The 22,452-nt window shown below is 47.3% G+C and overlaps 1 protein-coding gene across 1 annotated transcript in view; it reads right to left on the bottom strand.

Moving 5' to 3' along the window:
* The window catches only part of LOC123369075 (complement receptor type 2-like), a 49,530-nt gene that overhangs the window by 6,634 nt on the left and 20,444 nt on the right, over positions 1–22,452 (bottom strand). Inside the window, exons 8-20 of the mRNA XM_045014440.1 lie at positions 21,612–21,800; positions 19,722–19,904; positions 18,361–18,540; positions 17,709–17,891; positions 15,751–15,936; positions 14,383–14,562; positions 12,423–12,622; positions 11,524–11,675; positions 7,817–7,980; positions 7,104–7,292; positions 6,139–6,330; positions 5,085–5,184; positions 187–269 (exon numbers count right to left, since the gene is read on the bottom strand). Coding sequence (XP_044870375.1) covers positions 187–269; positions 5,085–5,184; positions 6,139–6,330; positions 7,104–7,292; positions 7,817–7,980; positions 11,524–11,675; positions 12,423–12,622; positions 14,383–14,562; positions 15,751–15,936; positions 17,709–17,891; positions 18,361–18,540; positions 19,722–19,904; positions 21,612–21,800 — 2,181 coding nt within the window. The remainder of the gene's footprint in view (positions 1–186; positions 270–5,084; positions 5,185–6,138; positions 6,331–7,103; positions 7,293–7,816; positions 7,981–11,523; positions 11,676–12,422; positions 12,623–14,382; positions 14,563–15,750; positions 15,937–17,708; positions 17,892–18,360; positions 18,541–19,721; positions 19,905–21,611; positions 21,801–22,452) is intronic.

Raw genomic sequence — 22,452 nt, 5'->3', positions numbered from 1 at the left:
GATAAGGTCTTCAAGTATTCTACAATAGGAAAATTAAAACATTTCTCATAGCAACAGCATGGCTGACAGACCCTCCACATAAGTGTCCAAAACAGTAGAGGGGCAAATTGTGAGAGGTTTTAGATTGAGTTCTACTCCAAAGAAACCTCAGATTTAGGTGTATAGGGAAGGTTGGATGAGTCTTACCTTGGCAAGTTGGAAGTTCACTCCATTCAACTTCATCTCCCTTAAGCCCACAATGAATGAAAGGCCGTCCAATTAATTTGTACCTAAAACAAACACAAAAAAGAAAAACAACAACAAAAAGAATATCAAGTTTCTTACCTACTTCTTTGATTGCTTGTGTAACTGTCTGGCAATTTGGAATATGGATTCTTTCAGCTTACAGGTGGTGACTTATGACCTGGGTGAAGTCTTGTTATGAGCTGAGTTAAAACCTCGTTGAGATTGATGGGTGTCAATGTACTCTTCCATTAATGAAAAGAACGAGGGGTACTTGTGGCACCTTAGAGACTAACAAATTTATTTGGGCATAAGCTTCTAAGGTGCCACAAGTACTCCTTGTTCTTTTTGTTGATACAGACTAACATGGCTACCACTCAGAAACCTTCCATTAATACAAGGGTCGGCAACCTATGGCACGCGTGCCAAAGACGGCACGAGAGCCAATTTTTAATGGCACGCTGGAGCCTGCCAGGACTCCAGCATGCCATTAAAAATCCTGCCCAGCCTGGCCCGCTCTCTTCTGCCCTCTGCTCCCCCCACGAGGGCAGGGAGCAGAAGCATAGCCGTGTGCATGGGGTGGGCAAATGGTCCCACTCTCCGGGCACGGCAAGCTGCGGGGTCCACGCTCCCGGGCCGGAGCGCCGGGCCAAGTGCCGCAAGCTTCCGGCCCCTCCCCTGCCTTCTCCCCACCCCTGGAGCCCTCCTGCCGCGCACAGCGCTCTGGGGGTTGGGGCTGCGCGCTCCCGCGGGGCAGCGTTTGGCTCCGCGGGGAGGCAGACACGCTCCCTGCTCAACTGGAGCTCTGCTGCCACCACGTGCAGCACTCTGAGGGCCGGGGCTGTGCTCTCCCGCGGGGCAGCGTGTCTGGCTCTGCATGCAGCCTCAAGGTAAAGGGCCCAGGGCTGGGGGTGTTGGATAAGGAGTGGGGGCAGTCTGGGGACAGGGAGCAGGGAGGGTTGGGATCCCGGTGGGGGTGGCTAGGGGCGGGGGTCTCTGGAAGGGGCAGTCAGGGAGCAGGGGGTGGGTTGGATGGGGCATGGGAGTCCCGGGGTTTGTGAGGGGGCAGGGGGTGGATGGGGTCAGGGCAGTCCGGGAACCGGAAGCAAGGAGGGTCCTGGGGGGGGCAGTTAGGGCGGGGGGGTCTCTGGAGGGGGTGATCAGGGGACAAGGAGCCGGGAGGGTTGTATGAGTTGGGAGTTCTGGGGGTCCTGTCAGGGGGCGGGGAGCGGTTGGATGGGGCATGGGAGTCCTGGGGGTCTGTTTGGGGATGGGGCTGTGGACAAGGGTCAGGGCAGTCAGGGGACAGGTAGGGGGTAGGGTCCAGTCCGGGGACAAGGAACAGGGAGGCTTAGATACAGGGTGGGGTCCTGGGGGGCAGTTGGGGGCAGGGGTCCCAGAAGGGGGTAGTCAGGGGACAAGGAGCAGCGGGGTTGGGAGTTCTTAGGGGGGCAGTCACCCAGCCCTCTCCCCTGAGCCCTGACCCCCGACCCTCCCCACACACACACCACGCCCTCTGCCCTGAGCCCTGCACCCCCCCCAGGCCCCTGCCCTGAGCCCTGTACGCCTCCCTCATACACACCCAGCCCTCTGCTTGACTCCTTCATCTCCCCCCACCCCCCACAACCCTAGCCCTGACTCTGGCATCCCAACCCATACCTAGCCCCCCCTCTGCCCTGACTCCAGTCTGTCCCCAGCCCTCTGAGTCCTGGCTGCCGGCCCCACACAGCCCGCAGCTGGTCTGGGGTTCTGGCTGACAGACCCTTACCAGCCAGAGTCCCGGCCGCAGGCCTCGCTCAGCCCGCTGTCGGCCTAGGTGAACAGAACCCCAGACCAGCAGCGGGCTGAGCGGGCCGGCAGCGTAAGATCAACATTTTAATTTCATTTTAAATGAAGCTTCTTAAACATTTTGAAAACCTTGTTTATTTTACAATACAACACTAGTTTAGTTATATAATATATAGACTTATAGAGAGAGACTTTCTAAAAAACATTAAAATGTATTACCGGCACGCGAAACCTTAAATTAGAGTGAATAAATGAAGACTCGACACACCGCTTCTGAAAGGTTGCCGACCCCTGCATTAATATAATTGTGATAAGTCCATCACAATGCCCCATCTGAAAACAGAGATAACGTGAACTCACTCAGGAGTTGTGCACTGTGTGGGTGGAAGGGTTTTTGCTGAAAGATTTTTTTTTCCCCCCGTCAGGGGTCACAAGGCAGAATAGAACCAGGGAGACTGAGACAACCTGAACAAAGCCAAGCAGAAGCTTGTAAGCATGGTGTGACCTCGAAAGAAACTTAGAGGTTGTGGGCCAAGGGTGCTGGATGAAAAGAAGCTTGGGCATGTAAGCTAAAAAAACCTACTCCTTTGCCTTTGGTTTCTTCTGCCTTTGGAGAAGCGGGACTTTCTACATTCCTTGCAAATAAGCAAGGCTACATCAAAGAAAATACCCGATTCCACCATCAGTTTCTACTCCCAACTGGAATATCACCAGGGCCCTGAACTTGGACTAGCCACTTGGTCAAAAAGGGGCAACAGACTTTGAATAAGATCATTCCTGCTGTGAAAATACCAGCATGACCAAGGCACACAGAGTAGTAAAAGGCAATTGAAGCAAGCAAATAGGTGGATACAACACGCTCTCTGCAAGCTTAACAGGTCTATACTGAATCAGACACTTGGGAACAGTCATTAATCCTCTGCACAGCAAAATGGTGGATTCTCTCCCCTCTAACTCGCACATTGTAGTGATCCTTACTTCTTCCATTGCTAGAGAAGGCAGAAAGAGTCCTTAAACCAGTCCCAGTTACTCAGTGTGATGAATCCCCAAAGAGCTAGTAATTTTAGATACTGTCAGACTGTTCAGAGTGCTTTCACGCGTGAAAGGGCTTCGACTTACTTGCTACAAGCCGACAACTACCGTTGTGGTCCCATCCGGTGGAACCGTTCTGAAATGGAACAACCTGGCATTCTACACCTTTGCTGACTGTCTTCTTATCCGGGGTAGTCAAGAACGAAAAATACTGTCTACTCTGACCATACACTTCACTCCGAAAGTCAGTGGTTCAGCCTAAGCATCTCTAGGCCGCCACAAGGGGAGTCAAGAGAGGCAGTTTGCCCCAGGTCCCCCATTTAAGAGGGCCCCCAAACCGAGGGATGTTGCAAGCTCAGCACACCAGGTTGCAATGCAATGACAGAGGGGCAACAGGGCCAAACCTGAGCAGTGCTGCAACCTCATGTGCCAGGTCTCAATGCCCAGAGCTGGTCCCAGCCTGACAGGACAGAAGCCACTTCAGTGGGCTCACTCCTGCCTCATCCCCCACCCCGGCAGTAATTTATTTTCGGAAGGGTGGGAAGCCTCAGTTCCAGATTTTGCCCCAGGCCTTCCAACGTCTGTGCAGCCCTGGCTACCCCTCCTCTGCCAGCAGCATTCCATTTCCAAGCGTGTGCGACCTTTAAAAGCTGCTTGCATGGAAATTAGTGAATGGGGTATGCGGCCACACAGCCTTCCCTACCGTCTTTCCTCTAGCACTACGGGAAAAGGCAACATCTATACCACAGGGACTATACAAACATAGCTATGCTTGCAGAGCACTACAGTGTACGTGCAGCCTACAACATTTTTTTCTGTCGCTGTAGAAACACCACATCCCAGAGGGACAGTCCTAGGTTGACTGACACATTCTTCTATGGATCTAGCTGCATTTACACCAGGGGTTATGTCAGCATAGCTACGGTGCTCAGGGGGGTGGATTTTTCACACCCTAAGTGCCATACCTATGTCAACCTATATTAAGCAGAGACCAGGCCTAACCATGTGTGTTTGGAGTTAGGGGGTGTTAAGGTTTTAATAGGAAAGAGACAAAGAACAGTTTTTGGCACAGAGTTGTTTTTCATTTCGCAACTAAAGATCTTTTCCAGTTCTCTAAACCCTGATTAAAACCATGCATGCAAAATCTGAACCAAGTTACAGACTGATGGAAAGCATGGTTCATACAAGTGCTTTTTAGCTGCAAAGGCAACTGACAGACCAATTTTACTGGGGTAGATTTTTCAAACAGAAACTTGAACACCCACACCTTATATGCAGTACTTCCTTCAAAAAGAAAAAAAACAACCCAAAACAAACAATCAAACAAAAAAAACATGAAAAAAACCCAGTCATTTTATGCTCACCTATTTGTCTAGACACGTACTGTATTTTGGATCTACTTTCTATTGTGTATAAAAGCTTAAACATATTTGTGCCAATTTTAGTTTGTGATAGAAGTTATACTTAGGCCTGAATCTCACCCAGGGCCCATGCGACAAAATTTAGGGCATCCCACAAATATTTCAACCAGGAAGTGTTCTTCCCACCAGAAGCCAGGCCACTGAGAATCTACTTCACCACTTACTGGACAACTCCACCTGAGAACATTTGCATTCCATGTGGAAAGATTTAAGTTCAAGCCCAGCTGCATGTGAACTGGGACATACTGGGCCTGATTTTATACTTGTTATAGACTGTGGCACTACATAACCCATCTGGACAGGATCTGGTGTTCACTGAACTATACTGGGTGCAAAAAAGTAAAGACACCACAGCAAACCCCTATTCTCCCTCCTCTACACACAGCTGGGACTTCTTCCCATTTCAACTTCATCTTTAAAATGGAGAGGGTGGAGTCAGAATCCATACTACCAAACTGTCTGAAAGCTCTACTTCCAAATGAGAGCCAACCCCAAAGCTGTAGTTGATAGCACTACCCCCAAGTATGGTTTTGAAGTTAGACCATGCCTTATATTGCAGTTAGCCAGCAATTGTACACCAAAGTTCTGTGAATTAACTACCAGAGGCACCTTGACACTCACCCATCTTCACAGAGGAAGTCTATTTTTGCACCATACAGAAATTCTGTTTTATGAACAGCTCTGCCATGGAGTACTTCTCCTGGATGACCACATGATTTCCCTAATAGAGACCAAGGCTAGGATTAGCATTAATTTGTGTTATCATGATGGAAACGGAAGAGCTAACAACAACATACTTAGGAAGGCTATAGCTGCATGCCCACTCAGACAACTTTATATAGTAAGTGTCACACCAAACCAGGTCACAGGGTCTTTTAGTCCAGTACCATCTCTCTGACAGTGGCTTTGGACACATGTGTAAACCCCACACAGGGCCCAATCGTACCCCAGTGGCAACTGAAGGTGCTCAACCCCTGGCAGGCTGTACCCTGCACAGGTGTCCAGACCAAAGGGGTAATTATGCAATAAAATGCCCACTGGAGCCCGGGATGGAGAGTGGGAAGGACAGTTTTATCAAAACCCCACAGTTAATGGTTGACTTATGTTCCGAAAATATAATACCCCTGATGTCTTTTTATCCTTATTTATGCATGTTAACTGTACAACCCCCTTTTTGTTTAATCCCACAGAATTCTTTGATTTACTATTTAGTGGCAATAAGTTCCACCGGTTGCCAAGCACTGTGGAAAAAAATATTCTATCCATGTCATCCATTTTAATGAAGACAGACAAGAAACCTCCCATAATTTTCAGGGAAGTTCAATGGCAGAAATTCCTCCTTCCCCCTACAAGAAGTAATTTACCAGGGTTAGTCTAGTTGAAATGTACTGTATTAGAAATTTACATTTCATATGAAATTCAAAGCAGACATACTGTATTCATATAGCCAGTGCTACCCTGGTACTCGATCTTCACCAGTCAGTTTTAAGAACAGCTAAATATTCCATGGAAATACAGCTATTGCAATTTATCCTAGGAAAAACCTGGCTAAGCAGCCCTTCAAACTAAATATCAATTAAGCTAGCAAACTGGGAGCCAGCTGCCTACTAGTCCTAATTGTGAAAGATGTTTTCAAATCAAGTGAGACAGAAAAGTAACAAAAAAAGATACTCACTTCTACAAAACTCAGGGGCTTCTGACCATGTTAAGTTGTCAAGACAAGTACTAACAAGAAGCATTTCTGTGATGTTCTCATACCCTGGGCGACAAGTATATCTCACAGTGATCCCAGGAGGATAGTAATTCCTACTCTCATCGTCCTTACTTAAGGCAGCAAACTTTAACCTTGTTGGGACATCACAGCCACCTAGCAGCAGAGACAGGAATTAGATCTGAAAGGTTTGGCTATGAAGACAGATATAGAAACAGTCTGTTGTAACAACAGACCAAAACTCAATGTTTAGAAAACAATTTACTCCCTTAGCAGTACTTTAGGGAGGTTACTAACCATCACATTTGGATGCCCTTTGTTAAATAGACCCTATGCTGAATGGGCCCCCAATGGAAAACTTTTTATTGTATTCTAATTTTTGAAAATTGGTATTCCATTGGTAAGTATAATACTTAATTAACTGAAATATTTGATTAACTGGTACCCCCCCATTCTCCCAACATGCTGGATAGCAAAGCTTTTACTGTATTATAAATCCAGGAAATTCAGAGTTAAGGTTACTCTTACCTAGGGTGACCAGATGTCCTGATTTTATAGGGACAGTCCCGATTTTGGGGTCTTTTTCTTGTATAGGCTATTATTACCCCCTACCCCCTGTCCCGATTTTTCACACTTGCTGTCTGGTCACTCTACTCTTACCATCTCCCCAAAAGCACTCTAGGCCACCCAAACAACCCCAGTAGTGATGCCAAGAAATAAGCCTATAACTAGGATTCGTGCATTTCAATGTTTGTAATCCCAGACTAGATGAAAGACGTTAAACTTAATATAAATGTTTTCCCTTCTCTTTAGGTATCATTACAGGGCAGAGCTAATTTTGACTATACGTACTACGTAGGAAAGGTCTTATCTTTTCATAAGTGAAAGGCAACCCAAGGAACTTCAGTCCAGAGAAATAAAATACTTACGACCACAAAACTCGTTGATGTTTGACCACTGGGAGTTTGAAAGGCACACTACAGTGTCTGACTTTCCAGGGATTTTAAAAAACCCATCACGGCACTTGTATGTAACTTGTGTGTCAACAGGGAAGCCCTCTATCCAATCCATATCAGAGGGGATAGCATAATTCAGCTTTGGCAGGGGCCCACAGTCACCTGTGGACAGAACAGAAGCCCGTTTTAACAGAACATATTTATTCTAGTAGCTTTGCACACCAGAAGGATCCTGAAGCCACCAGATGCATGTGAGAAGACGGAGCTGCGACAAACCAGGTGAGCCACCAGGGAGGTTACTCCGATTTCCCAGACCCATACAGACCCACCCACCTGGGGGGTTTAAATTGGGAACTGACGACGTGGCCGGCAGCAATAGCCACACAGCTGGGAAACACAAGAGACATAAATCAGGGCCAACCCTCCCAGGCATTTTCCCCATGGCAGGAACCCCGGAGAAGAAGGGAACCCCGGGGGCAGGCGGCAGTCCCCGGGCTGAGTGCACCGGGGAAGGGACCCCCCCAGTGACGGGAGGGGCCAACCCACGGGCCAAAGCGCAGCCGCGGCCCCGGGCAGCCCCTAGCTCTTGCCCTGGGCCCCCCCAGACACACACCGGGACTGTCCGCAGCCCCGCAGCCCCCGGCACGGCGCACGGAGGAGCTTTGCCGAGCCCCGCTGCAACTCACTGCGAGTCCCGGGCAGCAGCAGCAGCAGCAGCGCCAGAAGCCCCAGGGCCAGCGCGGGGCCGGGGAGCCCCGGGGACATGGCGGGGGCGGACAGGGAGCTCCGAGCCGCAGCCGGCGCCGTGCTCAGCACAAGTGAGAAAAAAGGGGGTGGTGTGGGGCGAGGCCTGACAAGCGCTGAGACTGGTTGGAGGCGGGGTCAGGAGAGAAGGGGCGGGGCCTGAACAATGCCAGGAATGGTTGGAGGCGGGGTCAGGAGAGAAGGGGCGGGGCCTGAACAATGCCAGGAATGGTTGGAGGCGGGGTCAGGAGACAAGGGGCGGGGCTGGCTCAGGCTGAAGCCGGTTGGTTACAGCAAACACAGACAGGAGGTTGGCCTTAAAGTCACCGTTAACAGAAGCAGCAAAGGAACTGAAATACCAAAACACACACCCTTGGGCTTTATTTTCAAAAGAGCTCAGCATGGTGAATAGCACTGTGAAGTCCTGAACATCTGTCCTCACTGCAGATTTTTTTTTCCATTGGAGCATGCTAACATTTGGCAGAGATATGAGAAAAGGAAGCTTTATATAATGTGTCTGTTATAGGCTGGGAAACTGGATTATCTAATTTAGCAAGGGACAGGGATGGGCAATAAACATTCATGTTTTGACGCTGTGTTTCCTTTGGCAAAAGTGCAAATTGGCAAAAGAAACTGAGAGCTCTGCAGCTGCAGCTGCAGCCACAGACCTACAAGCTTGGGATGGGCTAGACAGTTCAATACAAACCCTTTTTACAACATGGGAAGGAGGCATAGTTATAGACCACCTCACATATGGTGATCGACTGGCAAGCTCCTGGGCCGTGTTTTTAAGGTGAGGGAAACACAGACTTAGCAGAGGCTCACGCTCGACCTGAGTATCTAGAGCAGTAGTTTTCAATCTTTTTTTTCATTTGCAGATCCTTAAAAAAATTCAAATTATGGTGCGAACATCTTTGGAAATTTTGAATGGAGGTGCAGACCCCTTTGGAAAGCTACTGTCTGTACATATAGTTGAATTCTGATGACTTAGTTTTCAGTCTGTCTTTTGTGGACCCTTTAGACATAGTCCGGAGCTCCAAGATACATGAACCACAGGTTGAAAACCGCTGACCTAGAGGCAGCATGCCCACTGCTGGCCTCCATAAGCCTAATTCATTCCTGAGCTTTATACAACTTTTGGGCCACAACTATTCTGTGTTTGACTGCACATGGGTTAGCTCCAACATGGGTCAGGCAGCCCCCTGGCTTATCTGCCCGCCTGTGGGTGCAAGAAATGTTTTCAGAAACCGGGAATAAGTGTTTAGTGCAGTAGTGCTTTGGCCACACATCCATAGCCTTGGAAATACTCCCAGTGCGCACGCTGTGTTGGAAATTCCTGCAGGAACAGTAGCGGGGGAAGTAGAGCTGTCAGGTCCCGGGAATATATGGCTCAGAAACGCAGGGATGAATTGGAGCTATTGATTCCAGTATCTCCAGTATGCTTCCACAAGGGTTACAGTTCACTATACAGCAACATGCTTACACAAACAAAACCCATAGCTGGCAATCCCAGCAGTGGCCAAGCACTGAATGGGCTACAGGGATGGAACTCCAGCTCACCCCTAAAGGTAGTCCCTAGTACAGGTCAGGTTTGTGACACATTGGCAGAGAGCAGCATAGGGGAGTGTGCAGTGCTGCTACCTGTGCTGTATTGGTGCTGAGGATAAATGAAGAACTTCACTCTCCAGAGTTGTCTGTGCACATTTCAACAGCAAAGAACAGATCGCCCACTTCGCGTTCCTCTCCATCTCTTCTGCTCCAGGCTGCTTCCTAGCCATGACCCAATGGCTAGATACCACAGTGACGAGAGTTATATAAATATCCAGGACAGATTAATAGAAAAGCTCTCTTTTTACATATTGCTCAATGGAAGATGCTCTCTAAAACATCCAGGTGGCTGCCATTCAGGGTCATGCATTCGGTCAGTGATGTTACTACTACTAATAAATATTCAAACTAAATGCCAACTGGCTGTTACTTAAGGCTGTAGAGCACATGCATTTTATCTCTCTCTTTAAGTGGTCTCAGTACCACTAGATAGGACAGAACAACACACCCAGAAGGTGTGTGGGTTACATAATGTATTACTCAGGTTGAGAAATGGTGATTAGAGGCCCAGGCTGACTTGGTTCATGCCACTTAAATGGATCGCTAGTGAATAGCCTCTGCTGGTCCTTGTCTACAGAGAAAAGCTCAGGTTAGAGGAGTAACAGAGAGAGATGCAATAGACTAAGTCAAATTAAATCCCGAGTCCCTTCATGGCGGCAGAGACTGGTTTGGGGCAGAGAGGGTTTCTCCAGAGTATGGAGGGAACAGGCAGCTAGTATCACCCCAAAAGTAGGCTAGGCAGCCAGAGTTGCAGTGATTCAACACAGCCAAGCTGCAGCTTCTAAGGTGAACTTCTAGGGAGCTCCTAATGCAGAGTTCAGCTGCTTTCTGTCCCTTGTCCCCATCTGACACCTTCCTGGAAATACAATTTGCTCTTACCTGGGAGAGTATCATGCCCCCTTAGAGCTCAGTAGCCCACAAAGCTACAATTTTGAGGTGGAGGGAACTTCTGGGCCTATATGTTACTTCTCTGCAGCTTTGTTTCAATCGGCGCCTCCTGGCTTTATACAGCCACCAATTCTTAGTGGAAGGGGGTGTAGCACTTATTTTTCTGGCCAACACAGCGTTAGGAGTTACCAAAGGATCCTTTCTACACATCCTCTGGGTCAAATTCATCTCTGTTATTTTGGGGATCTGACTATCTCGCTGGCTCCATAAACAGCAGTAAAGATACCAGCCTAATAGTGCTGTAGACTGATGTTTCCTGATATTCCACAGAACACGTATAGCAAGCTGCTGTCTCCTATGCTACTTCCCCAGTATGCTTCAACCATGAGCTTCTCCACATGTGAGAGGAAAAGCCAGTCGTCACTGCTTGCTCTGTCCTTGCAGTCCCTGCTGAGACTGTTCACTAGATTGAGACGGTTTTTCACTAAGAAAAGGAGCCTTTAAACAGACTGGGGATTTTTAGGTCTTGTAGCCAGTGGGATAAAGATATAAAAAAACAAAAAAAACACACAAACAATCAGCAGTTATAACAATTGCATTTTATTGCATCCTTGGAATGCAGGAATAATGACTTGATCTCCAACAGTATAGGTCCATTTATTGGGCAGTGGGAAAATGGCTTAGCAGGTTGTTTCTCTACAGTTAAATTTCTACCATCTACTCTTGAGTGTGATTAGATATAAAAATGTTTCTGGTGATAACCCTGGTATCAATCAAAACTAGATCTGGTCAGATTGAGAAGAAAGTCTGCTGAGCTGAGTTTAAATTAAGAGGACAGGGAAGATTGCTTTGCTATCCCTTAGATTTTCAGTAGTACACGGGGAGTTATGACCATCACTGCCCTTAAGGTTAATGTAAATCAGACAATAGAAGAGCCATACACCCACTGTGAATGTATGTGTTATAATGCATAAAAGCTAAATGTAAGCAGCAATTATGGCAAAGCTGAAGGTTGTTGCTGTAAATTTCCAGCTGCATAGGGTCTGAAGCTTGTATGAAAATAAACCTTCAGTTCATACAGTTCAATCTAGTTCCTCTACTTGCTTTCACTTTCCTAACACAATGAGGATCACAGATTTCAGCTAGTCATTACAACTTTTTAATCTCCCGCTTCAGTTTCTGTATCTCCAGATACAGTTTCTTCAGTTCCAGCAGGGTTCTCAGTTCTGTCAGAGGCACATCACAATGGAGAAACTCTTTACTCTCACGTGCTCCTGTGCATTCTTCAGTATTGCTTTGCTTTTGCTATGAAACAGAGAAAGAGGGAATGGGATTATGCTGCAGAAGAGAAGGATTCACCTTTGAAGTATGCTTGCTCCTTTTTGGGTTTGAACCCTCAGTCAGTGTGTTACATATATCTGTATCATACAGTCTGTCTGACACAAGCCTGATATGATACAGAAAAGGCCTTCACACCCACAATTCTTATTGACATCTATAGAGGCTGACAGTTCTAAGCAACTTTGAGAAGGTTCTGAACAACTTGCAGAATCAGGCACTTGGATTGTCAACTCTTTGAGCAGGAGCCAGGCCTCCATTTACATTTTCACAGTGCTAAGCACACTGGCAACTACTCATTAAAACAGTCATAAATTTGCTTTACACTGTGCCCTAGCCCAGCAGAAGATATGCCAGGTTTCATACCCTAGACTGCATTGGAAGCTGCTCTATTTTATAATATGGCCAAGTTTTCATCCTGTGTGATTTTTACCTACCACATTTTACTTTGTTTTTCTTTTTTCTTTTTTTTTGGCATGGAAAAGGTGCTACAAAGAGAGAAAATCTCCTACTTCAAAGCACGAGAAAGGATGGGATGGAGGACGGACATTCTTTTGCTTTCAGATCAATTCATTTTCCCCTTCTATTGTATCAATGGCACATCTCCCTACTTGGTCCCATTGAGTCATTAAAACAATGAGGACTAAGACTTTAGAAATGCAAAACACTGTTTTGTTATTACTTCAACAAATCCCTCTGGAGTGTCATACTTACACATTTGGGTAATGCTGTCCAGTTGCCGTTGGCTGAGCAAGTAATGCTCAAGCTGTCTGTTGTAGGCAGGTACCAATGGTCTGAAAAATGGTACCCAGGAGAGCATTTGAAAGTAATGCTTTCATTTACATTGTACCACATTTTCTCATCTAATGCGTTGACCATTCTTCCATTCTGCACGTCTGGCTTTGAACACTGAACTGAAAGGAAAAAGCAGACGAGAAGGCAGTTCAGTGAGAGGAGATGCACTGTGAGTGCTGCTTGTTGCCTGTAATGGAAAGAGGCAGCTCTACTTAAGGCCCCGTGCCCTTGGTTTACTTCACTGCAGCTGTTTTCGTTTAATCTGAGGAATAAACTACTTTTAACATCACGCCCACCGTGACTCGCTGGAAAAAACCAAACATCATGAGTTCAACAAGAAAAGGGCGTGAGTGAAATCCCACCCAGTACTGTGTATCATGGGCATTTCATGGAGTCATCGGCAGCTGAAACTCCACACTTGGGGCAGCAGAGCACAGGTGCTTTGTTGGTTCATTTAAGGAAGTTTTACTGGGACAACTGTGAATCTGTCGTTCACTCCCTTGCATACTTGTGGCCTTCTTCTAAATAGAAGCAGCAAAGAATCCTGTGGCATCTTATAGACTAACAGACGTTTTGCAGCATGAGCTTTCGTGGGTGAATACCCACTTCTTCGGATGCAAGTTCTTCTAAATAGCCTCTTTGGTGTACTGCAGAATTAGCCCCCCACCCCCGTTGCAGTGAGGGACAATTGCAAGTCAGTGGAGTTGCCTTGGATTTACACAGGTGGAGCCAAGGGCAGAACTTGGTCCTTAACAGTGTTTTAGGCTTCTGTAGTGACACTCATCCTGCAGGATGCCAAAGGCTTTGATTAGAGACCCCAGTGACGGGCTCTGTACAGACCCCTTAGATAACTGTAAGGAACCCCTTCCCCAATGAAACAACCACCTCTGGGGGAAGTAAGCGTGAAGGGCTATTTGAGGACTGTCTACAGAATGCAGACCTGAATGGAGAACCTGATTCTCATGCACACTACTGAGGCCTATGGCAACAGAGAGGGGCTTAGTGTAAATGAGACTCAGTCCCTGAGTCCTTAAAGTTTCATCTGGAAATCAGCCCCCACCACTCCTTCATCTCACCTCCAACCCCCGCAGAGCAGTCTCTACAGAACTGAATGTGTCTACCTCCGAAGGAAGAAAGGCTGAGTCTGCTTTGGTGAGCTTCAGGTCTGTGACTCTGTGGAGCCAGACTTGTCAAACCTGAGGGTTCGCACACTCAGCCATTCCGGCCAAGGAAGGGCTAGTCAATATCAAATTGATTAAGGGGCAGTCAGAGGCTGTTGGTTTTTTTTTTTTTTTTTGCAGGCTCAGAAGTCGTTGTTCATTGGCATTGACTCAGTTGAGCAGCACAAGGCATCACTTTTTCAGATTTTGGTACAAGCAGCCTGGGGTCCTTGATAAGCACCTTTTCTAAACTGGAAAAATCCATCATTAAAGCTGGCCCACTCCTGAAGAAAGCTTCTCGGACCTAAACACCGAGGTTGCTTGGTCCTTATCCTATTAAATATATATTCCATTGATAAATATTTGCTTCTTTGGCTTCCCTTCCATGGTACAGCCAGGAGAGTTTCAGCAATGTGTGATTAGTCATAATTAGCATCTTTCTTTCAAGTACTTTCCTAACTAATCCTCATAACACCTCTTCAAGGAAGCTTGGATCCATGATCTCCATTTTTACATATGGGAAATGGAGGCAGAGAGGAGAAATCCCTTCCTCAAGTCACCCAGGGAGACTGGCCTGGGGCAGGAAGAGGGTAAAAACTCAAGGGCCTTGGTTTCCAGTGCCGCGCTCAGACCACCTCTCCCCTTATGGTGCTGTTACTAGAGCTCAGTGTACATGTGCCAGACCAATCGCCGTACCTCAGTTCATCATTTACACTTACCGGGCTGACAACTTGGCGCAGGAGGATTCCAGGCGTTGTCATCCTGACACTGACTCACTCTACTGCCATGGAGCAGGTAGCCTTCCTTGCAAGAGAACCGAACAGTGACACCGTATGTGAACGCTTGTCTTGTAGTCGTCATTCTTCCATTTTCAACCTGTGGCCTCGGACAGCGAACCACTGAAGGAAATAACTAAACGGTTAGTTCTACATCTGAGACAGGGAACAAATCAAGGCCAATACACTTAAATAGCAGCTGATCTGTTTCCAGGCATACTAAATATGGGGGGGGGAGGGGAAACACGGCTACAGAAGAATATCAGATTCTTGACCTTTTAGCGGACGATTCACAATGACATTGAGACTATTGGGAGGGGATAACTTTATATGGCAGGTTCGATATGTGGGTGAATGCTTTCAATGCTGTTCTCTTTTTTCCCAGCCTCCTATTGTCAAACCAAGGCACCAGGGTTATTCCATTTTTTGGAATCAGGCTGTTCCCTCAAACGCTCTCTGATGTTGCATCCAGAGGGACCCATACCTAAAGGGATGATTCCAGGACAACTGGGTTGGGAACCAGATCCAGGAGATGGGTCAGTGGGGTGGGGGGAAAAGTCACTGGGAGTGAGACTCAGGCATCAGCTGGGACAAAGGTCCATTGGCTGGTGGCACTGGCCAGTGACAAAATCAGTAGGGAGTAATTTTTATATGTTTGACAACAGCGGTCTGTGGCAGTTCCAGGCCAACAGTTTAGGTGGGGCACCGTAACCCTCCTTAGCTGCTCTCTAGCTCTGCCTGGGGCTAGTATCTCAGAGCCCATTCGCAAATCCCCTGATGCACCTGCCAGGCTGTACATGTTAAGCATCTCCTGCACGCAGGGGAATCCTGCTGCTCCTACTGCACTCACTATTCCATGTGGGTTGCAAGAACAGCTGTCCCTGCTGGGCTCCTTCACGTGGAAATTGGAAGATTTACCTGGTTATTTTAACAGCTGTGGGATCTATTCAACTCTGGCAGTTTGCAGCTTGCACAGCAGTGGAGCCATCTGCACTCCAGGGTGAGGTTTGCCACCAGACCAGGAGGGATAATGCTCCACCCAAAGCTTTAGTTTCCACCCAGGGAGCCATACGGGTGAGGATACCTTGGGTCAGTGCAGCCTGAGTGCCATAGCCACACCCCCTCCCGGCTTTTCACCACCCACGTCAGCGGTAATCCTGGACTTCCAAGATGATTGTGGGAGGGATTAGGAGCGGCAGACAGCTCTGCTCATTTTCAGCCCCACTTACAAAAAGGGTTGGGATGTTATACCTGGGTCTCCTGAAAGTACCCTCTACCCTTTGTAATTTAGAGTCATGGAGAATGACTTACCTTTGCACTGCGGGGCAGGCCCGCTCCACATCATATTTACCCCATCAGATGTGCAATAAATGGAGGACTCTCCAATCAGTGATAAACCGTTTCCGCAGCTATAGGTCACTTGTGATTCATAGGGGAAATATTCCTTCATCCCACCATTGTGCAGCCCGTTCGTGAGAGTTGGAGGTCGGCCACAGGCTACACATGGATAGAAACAATGTAAGGCCTGATGCTCCTCTCACTGACTCAGGCAACAACTAGGGCAGCCCACGAAGTTACAGGGGAAAACAGCACTTGGTATTTAGATGACAGGTAAATTCTCTTTAATGGGGGCTGTTGATGCTCAGCTGCTTGAAAGATCAGTATATTGGTCAGACCACCCCCCCCATAGTGCTTAATCCTTCCAGAATCTCCTAGGCAACCATCCCAACCCTCCTGCAACCTACCAGCCCTCCCCGCGTCCCCCAGCAAGTGTCTCAGTCCCACTGCCCACAACATCTCCCTCAGTGTAAGAACTATCCCACTCCTGCCGCCCAGCCACACTGAATGAAGAAGGGGAGTGATTGTAGAGGATGTTACAAGGGGGCTGAGCCAGGACTAACAGGAGGAAATTAAGAAAAGGAAAATTTAGGCTGAACATTAGGCAGTGCTTAATTTGTAATTAAAGAGGTGCCGGGGCTCAAACAATTTTTTTTAAACTTTCATAACTGATGCAGCAAGCCCAGAGGGGCCGGGGCTCTGAATTCCCAGGCCCAGAGGGGCCGGGGCTCTGAATTGCAAAGCCCAGAGGGGCCGGGGCTCTGAATTGCAAAGCCCAGAGGGGCCGGGGCTCTGAACTGGCACAAATTAAGCAATGACATTATGAAAAAACTTACGGAAAGTGAGATCTAAGACTCTTCAATAATCTAAGGAAAGGGGTGGGGGTCCCTTCGGCTGGCACATTTAACCTTCAGCCAGAAGCAGGCCTGGAGTTTAGACTGTAGGGAATACTTAGGGCTTGGCTACACTTGCAAGTTGCAGCGCTGGTAGAGGCTTTCCAGCGCTGCAATTAGTAACCGTCCACACCTGCAAGGCACATCCAGCGCTGCAACTCCCTGGCTGCAGCGCTGGCTGTACACCTGGCCAGGTTGGGGTGTAGCGATTGCAGCACTGGTGATCCAGCGCTGCTCATCAAGTGTGGACACACACCAGCGCTTTTATTGGCCTCCAGGGAATAAGGAGATATCCCAGAATGCTTTTAACTAAATTACTCTCTTTGTTTTGTTATGCAGCCTCTCTTTGTTTTGTTGTGAACTCCGATCGGAGCTCCGTTGAACTGCTTATCTAAAAAACAAACACTGATCACAGCAAACAGGAGCTATCTGTACCTGGCTGTGAAGGATCAAATGAGAGGCAAGCAGTTTGCTTGACAGAGAAACAGCGTTGGATGCAGGCTGTTTGCAATTAAGACTAAGGGTTCGTGAACATTTTGTGATTTTTCAAGTCAGGAAGCTAACACACAGTGTTGGCTCCAAAAATCCACTCTCTCTCTCTTCCCCGCTCCCTGTCACAGTACACCACCCTCCACCCCCCTCTTTTGAAAAGCACGTTGTTGCCACTTGAATGCTGGGATAGCTGCCCATAATGCAGCACTCCCAACAGCGCTGTAAATGCTGCAAATGTGGCCACACACCAGCGCTGGTAGCTGTGAGTGTGGCCACACACCAGCGCTGGCCCTGCACAGCTGCATGACCAGCGCTGTAACTCCCAGCGCTACAACTTTCAAGTGTAGCCAAGCCCTTAGATGTTGATCCCCTCCCCCAGAATTGGACGAGGTCATTTATTGGCTATTTATTAATAACCTCTGAGGATCCTTCTAACAATCCCTCTAGAAGTTGAGAGGTAGGGAGGCAGCCTTCCCGCTATTGTTACTACGATCAGTGGCAGCATATTTCTTCTGAATTGTAGGTTCTCTTCCCGTTTATACTCACTTTTATCACAAAATGGTACTGGAGGGTGCCACATCCCATCGCTCCGGCACACAATCCCCTCACTGCCTCTGAGGATGTAGTCAGGATCACATTGAAACACAACACGGTTGGCATACGTATATTCAGTTTCCACTGGAGAGATCTGTTTTCCATTTTCAACCATGGGCTTTGGACAACGAGTCTCTGAGCAACACCAACAGAGTTTTAGATGTTTTTGTTCAGAATAAGATAGAAGAAAAAAGTCACATTTGCCACAGTATTTAAAGTTATGTATGTAATATACGTGTGTGAGTGTGATATTTGGGGCTGCTTATAAAATTAGGGTGTTCAAACTTCTCCTATCTGATTAGGGCTAGTGGGCAGAGGACAGCTGAGCAGGTGAAAAGTTGTACAGTAAATGCAGTTCATCACATCACACTGGTATCACCATGTCTATGGTACAGACACATTCACACAGCCAATTGCTCAATGTGTCCTGGACCAGATTTTCAGAGGTGCTGAGCACCCACAACTCCAGCTGCAGTCAGATCTGCAAGTGCTCAGCACCTGGGGGCCAGCCAGGCCCTAAAGTGCCCACCCCCATAAGCTATTAAATTGCTCTTACATTTGTATATCAACTAAAGCAAAGAAAATTCAGCTGAAAATTACTTACTCTGACATAGTTCTGAGATTTTAGACCAGGTAAAATTTGTAAGACAAGTCACATGAGGAGATACTCCAGGGATGCGTGTGTAACCTGGTTTGCAGGAGTAGGTCACTACAGTACCAACTAGAAACTCTCTGTGATCGCTTCTGTCAGCGCACGCAAGCACTGGCGGGTAGGAACATCTCCCTAACAATCCAAAACAAGACAGGGACCTGTAAAAGTCATTTAACCCTGAAATCTAGGGAGAGTGAAGCGTCCTTCTAAGAATGTGGCATGTGAGACCCAGCTGTGGAAATCAGTGGCCTACATTCTGCTCACCACTGCACTGAGCGTAGAACTTGGTTCAGTAACCGCAAAAACAAGTAGGGCTGAATTGTGGGCTGAGGTACGTGACAATGCAAAATTATGAGGGGAAGGGACACAAACTGCAATGACTACCTGGTTCACAGGGGATAGTAATAGTAAGCAATGCGAAGCATGAATAGCAGTAATCTGTAGTGAAGTGGTGTGATGCTAGCCCCTGCATAGAATTAAAAGGAGAACTGTTACATTGTTAAACACATCACCTTGCTTGAAAACAGTAAGTTTTCCCTTATGAAAAGATGGAATAAAGAGTTGGGATCTTATAGCAAATTTCCATTTGTATAGCAGCTTTTCTGAGTAGCTTTATAAACATCAGTGAGAGAATTCTCATCATACCCTTCTAGAGGTAGACACATGAAAATAAGGAATCTCCATCTTCTATGCTGTCACAGGGACACCACAGGTGGTGTGTTCAGCTTTTGTAAAATGGAAGTAACAGGCACTTTCTTGCTCTCTTCCGTGAAAAATGTTTTCTTTGTCCTCCCCTGAGCTGGGAAAGGACAGGCACCAGAACATTCCATGAACAAACACCCCTAAGTCAAAATCCAGCTTTTCCACTCTGCAGTCTTCCCAGTTTAGTGCCTGCAGATGAAGATTAACTGCCCCAGCATTTGAATTACCTCCCAAATTCAGAGCTGTTTGTATCTGGTGTTGACTGGCCTCAGACTCTGCTCTCCGCAGCAAGCTGCACATGGTCTTTCGGGCAATTAGCCCCTGTCTTTTCTCACCAATTGCTTTTCCCCTGGGGTCTGAACTCTCTGGTGCTCATTTGATTCCCAAAAGAAAGTGAGAAAGGAACTTCAACAGAAAAAGGCTGCAGCCTAGATAGACATAAAATGGAAGAAAGGAAGCCTTGGGGGAAAAGACAGGCAATCTATTACACACCATTCATATCACATTCACTCAATGTTACGACATGCAACATAATGAGTTTTATAGACTATAGAAAGTTGCTCCAATATAGACACCCCACAAAGCATCACCCTACTCTGTCACACACTTACCTAGGTCACAAATGGGTACCTGCGGATACCACTTGCCATCAGCTTGGCATTGAATCCTATCAGCGCCCCTGAGGATGTAACCAGGATCACACTGAAACGTTACACTGGTTCTGTACGTATAGTTATGTGGAAGTGGAGATTTCAGGCTTCCATGTTGAATACGTGGGACTGGACACTGAGTCTCTGCAAAACACCAAACAAGGCTTTCCAGATCCTTTTATTACTTAGTGCATGTCTTCTTAAAGTGCCGATTAATCCTCCCCACACCTCTGCAAGGCAAATAACGAAGGAAACTATTTAACAAACAGAGAAACTGAGGCAGAGCAGCAAAGAGACTTGCCCAAAGCCTGAGAGGAAGACAATGGCAGAACCAGGATTCGAACTCAGGAGGTCTCCATTGTCCAGGCATGTGCTGGCACCGCATCACCTCTCCATACATTATAATTATTCAGGATCTGAGCGTGTATGTCAGAGAAGTGGTCAGAGCACAGCTCATCATTATATACATCCTACTCCCAAATATACTTCCCATGTTATATACATCCCACTCCCAAAATTATGCAGGAAAATTTCATCTACTGTCATCTATGCACTGGCTTTCTTTGCTGCCGCTGACTAGGTAGCTTTTGTTACAAGAATGACACTATATGTAAATACAAATATTTTTGTAGTCATCCTTCCATTTTCAACCACGAGGGAAAACAGCAAAGATGTTGGTGCTCAGTCTAAGACAGAGAACAATGAAAGCCAAGACACGTAGAGGATCTATCTAGTTGGATCTATCTTCCAAGCAATCTGAACTTTGTGAAAACGCATGGCCACAAGAGAACGTCATATTTTCTTAATCTTGCTCTTGACCTTTGTATTTAAGGAAAGTTCTTATTTCCACAGGCAGTCGCAACAGATCATTTCTTATTGCACTGGATTTGTGATGAAATTTGACTACTGGCAGGTCTCCTGGGGGGATTATGGGAATACTGGAGATGGGACAATGCAGCATTCAATACATGAACACCTTCCATGCTGCCCGCTCCTCCCTGCAGCTTCCTGCTGCTAAGTCAAGCCACCAGAGTCAGTTCAACATTTTGGATTCAGACTATTCCTGCAAATGTACTGCTATTGCAGACAGGGAGGATTATAGGTTTAAGGGGATGCTGTCAGGACAGCTGTACTGGGAACCAGTAGCCAGAATAAGGGGCAGGCACAGGTGGTGGAGAAATCAGTGTGAAAGGAGCAGGGCCGGCTCCAGGGGTTTTGCCACCCCAAGCAGCCAAAAAATAAAATTTAAAAAACCCACGCGATCCGATCTGCGGCAATTCAGCGGGAGGTCCTTCACTCCGAGCAGGAGTGAGGGACCCTCCGCCGAATTGCAGCCAAATACCTGAAAGTGCCGCCCCGCTCTGGAGTTGCCGCCCCAAGCACCTGCTTGATAAGCTGGTGCCTGGAGCTGGCCCTGGAAAAGAGGACAAGCATTAGCTTGGATGTGGGTCAAACACCAGATCACATACACCTCTACCCCGATATAACGCTGTCTTGGGAGCCAGAAAATCTTACCGCTTTATAGATGAAACCGCATTATATCAAACTTGCTTTGATCCGCCGGCGCACGCAGCCCCCCCCCCACGAGCACTGCTTTACCACATTATATCCATATTTGTGTTATATCGGGTCGCGTTATATCGGGATAGAGGTGTATATGGGTGCTGGGTGAAGAGGAAACCTACAGTGTGCATCTCAGGGAGTAGGCTGGGAACATTTAAGGCACTGGAAAGGAGTGGTCAGCAATGGGATGGCAGAGGGTGGATGGGGACACATTCCACCAAATCATTCAAAAATCTTTTCTACCCTTTCCCAGTATGAGTCATTTTAGTGTAATGCAGAATGAGTTACCTTCGCACTGAGGGGTCGGCTCGCTCCAGGTTGGAGTGACCTCATCACCAGCGACACACTGAATGGAGGCTTTTCCAACAAGTGAGAAGCCTCTGTCACATTTGTAAGTTACCGATGAGCCAACAACAAAAACTCTCTTGCCCCAGTCATTGTACTGGCCGTGGGAGATGTTTGGGGGTTGGGCACAAACTAGAATTGAAGAGAGAAAAATACATTATTTATACAGTAGATAAAAATCTCTAAAAAGAAAAGGAGGTGACAGATTCCCAGCATTTCCTGATGCCATTACAGGAAAAAACAGTCTTTCCATAGTGCCTGAAAGAACACCCCAGGTATGTCCAACAACCTGCTATCTCGCTGTTCATCTCTTGCTGTGCATGGCATCAGGACAGCACACACAAAAATGATGAAAAGATGGTTACGTGGATGATGATGATGATCCAGAGAGATGCTGAACGCCTGCGGCTTCCATTGACTAGAAGGTCAGGCCTTGACTCCGTAAATTGGCCCTGTTACACTTCCACCCCTCCAAATCCAGATCTGAACCTCCTGCAGCTGCTCAAAGTTCTCCCAGCTTCCCAATCTTCCTCCAAGCTACCAAAGCCTCCGAGTCCCCCAACAAACACCTCAGCCCCACCCCCACAGCTGAACCTTCCCTGTAGATACACAGAGCCATCCTTATCCCCAGCTGCCCATCGCTTCCAAACTAGCGAAGGGGGAGGTTAGTTAGGGTGACACAAGGGGATAGCCCTAGGTCTGAGGGGTATGTAGCAGGGTGGTCCCCTGCTCTTGTCCTGAAGGGCTTAAAACAGCCCAGAAGAGGGCTGGGATGGGCAAGGTA

This window comes from Mauremys mutica, chromosome 4 (assembly GCF_020497125.1).
Source record: "Mauremys mutica isolate MM-2020 ecotype Southern chromosome 4, ASM2049712v1, whole genome shotgun sequence".
NCBI classification, from domain to species: domain Eukaryota; kingdom Metazoa; phylum Chordata; order Testudines; family Geoemydidae; genus Mauremys; species Mauremys mutica.
Note: the sequence above shows the minus strand (reverse complement) of the source record. Positions and strands in the feature narration are given on the sequence as shown.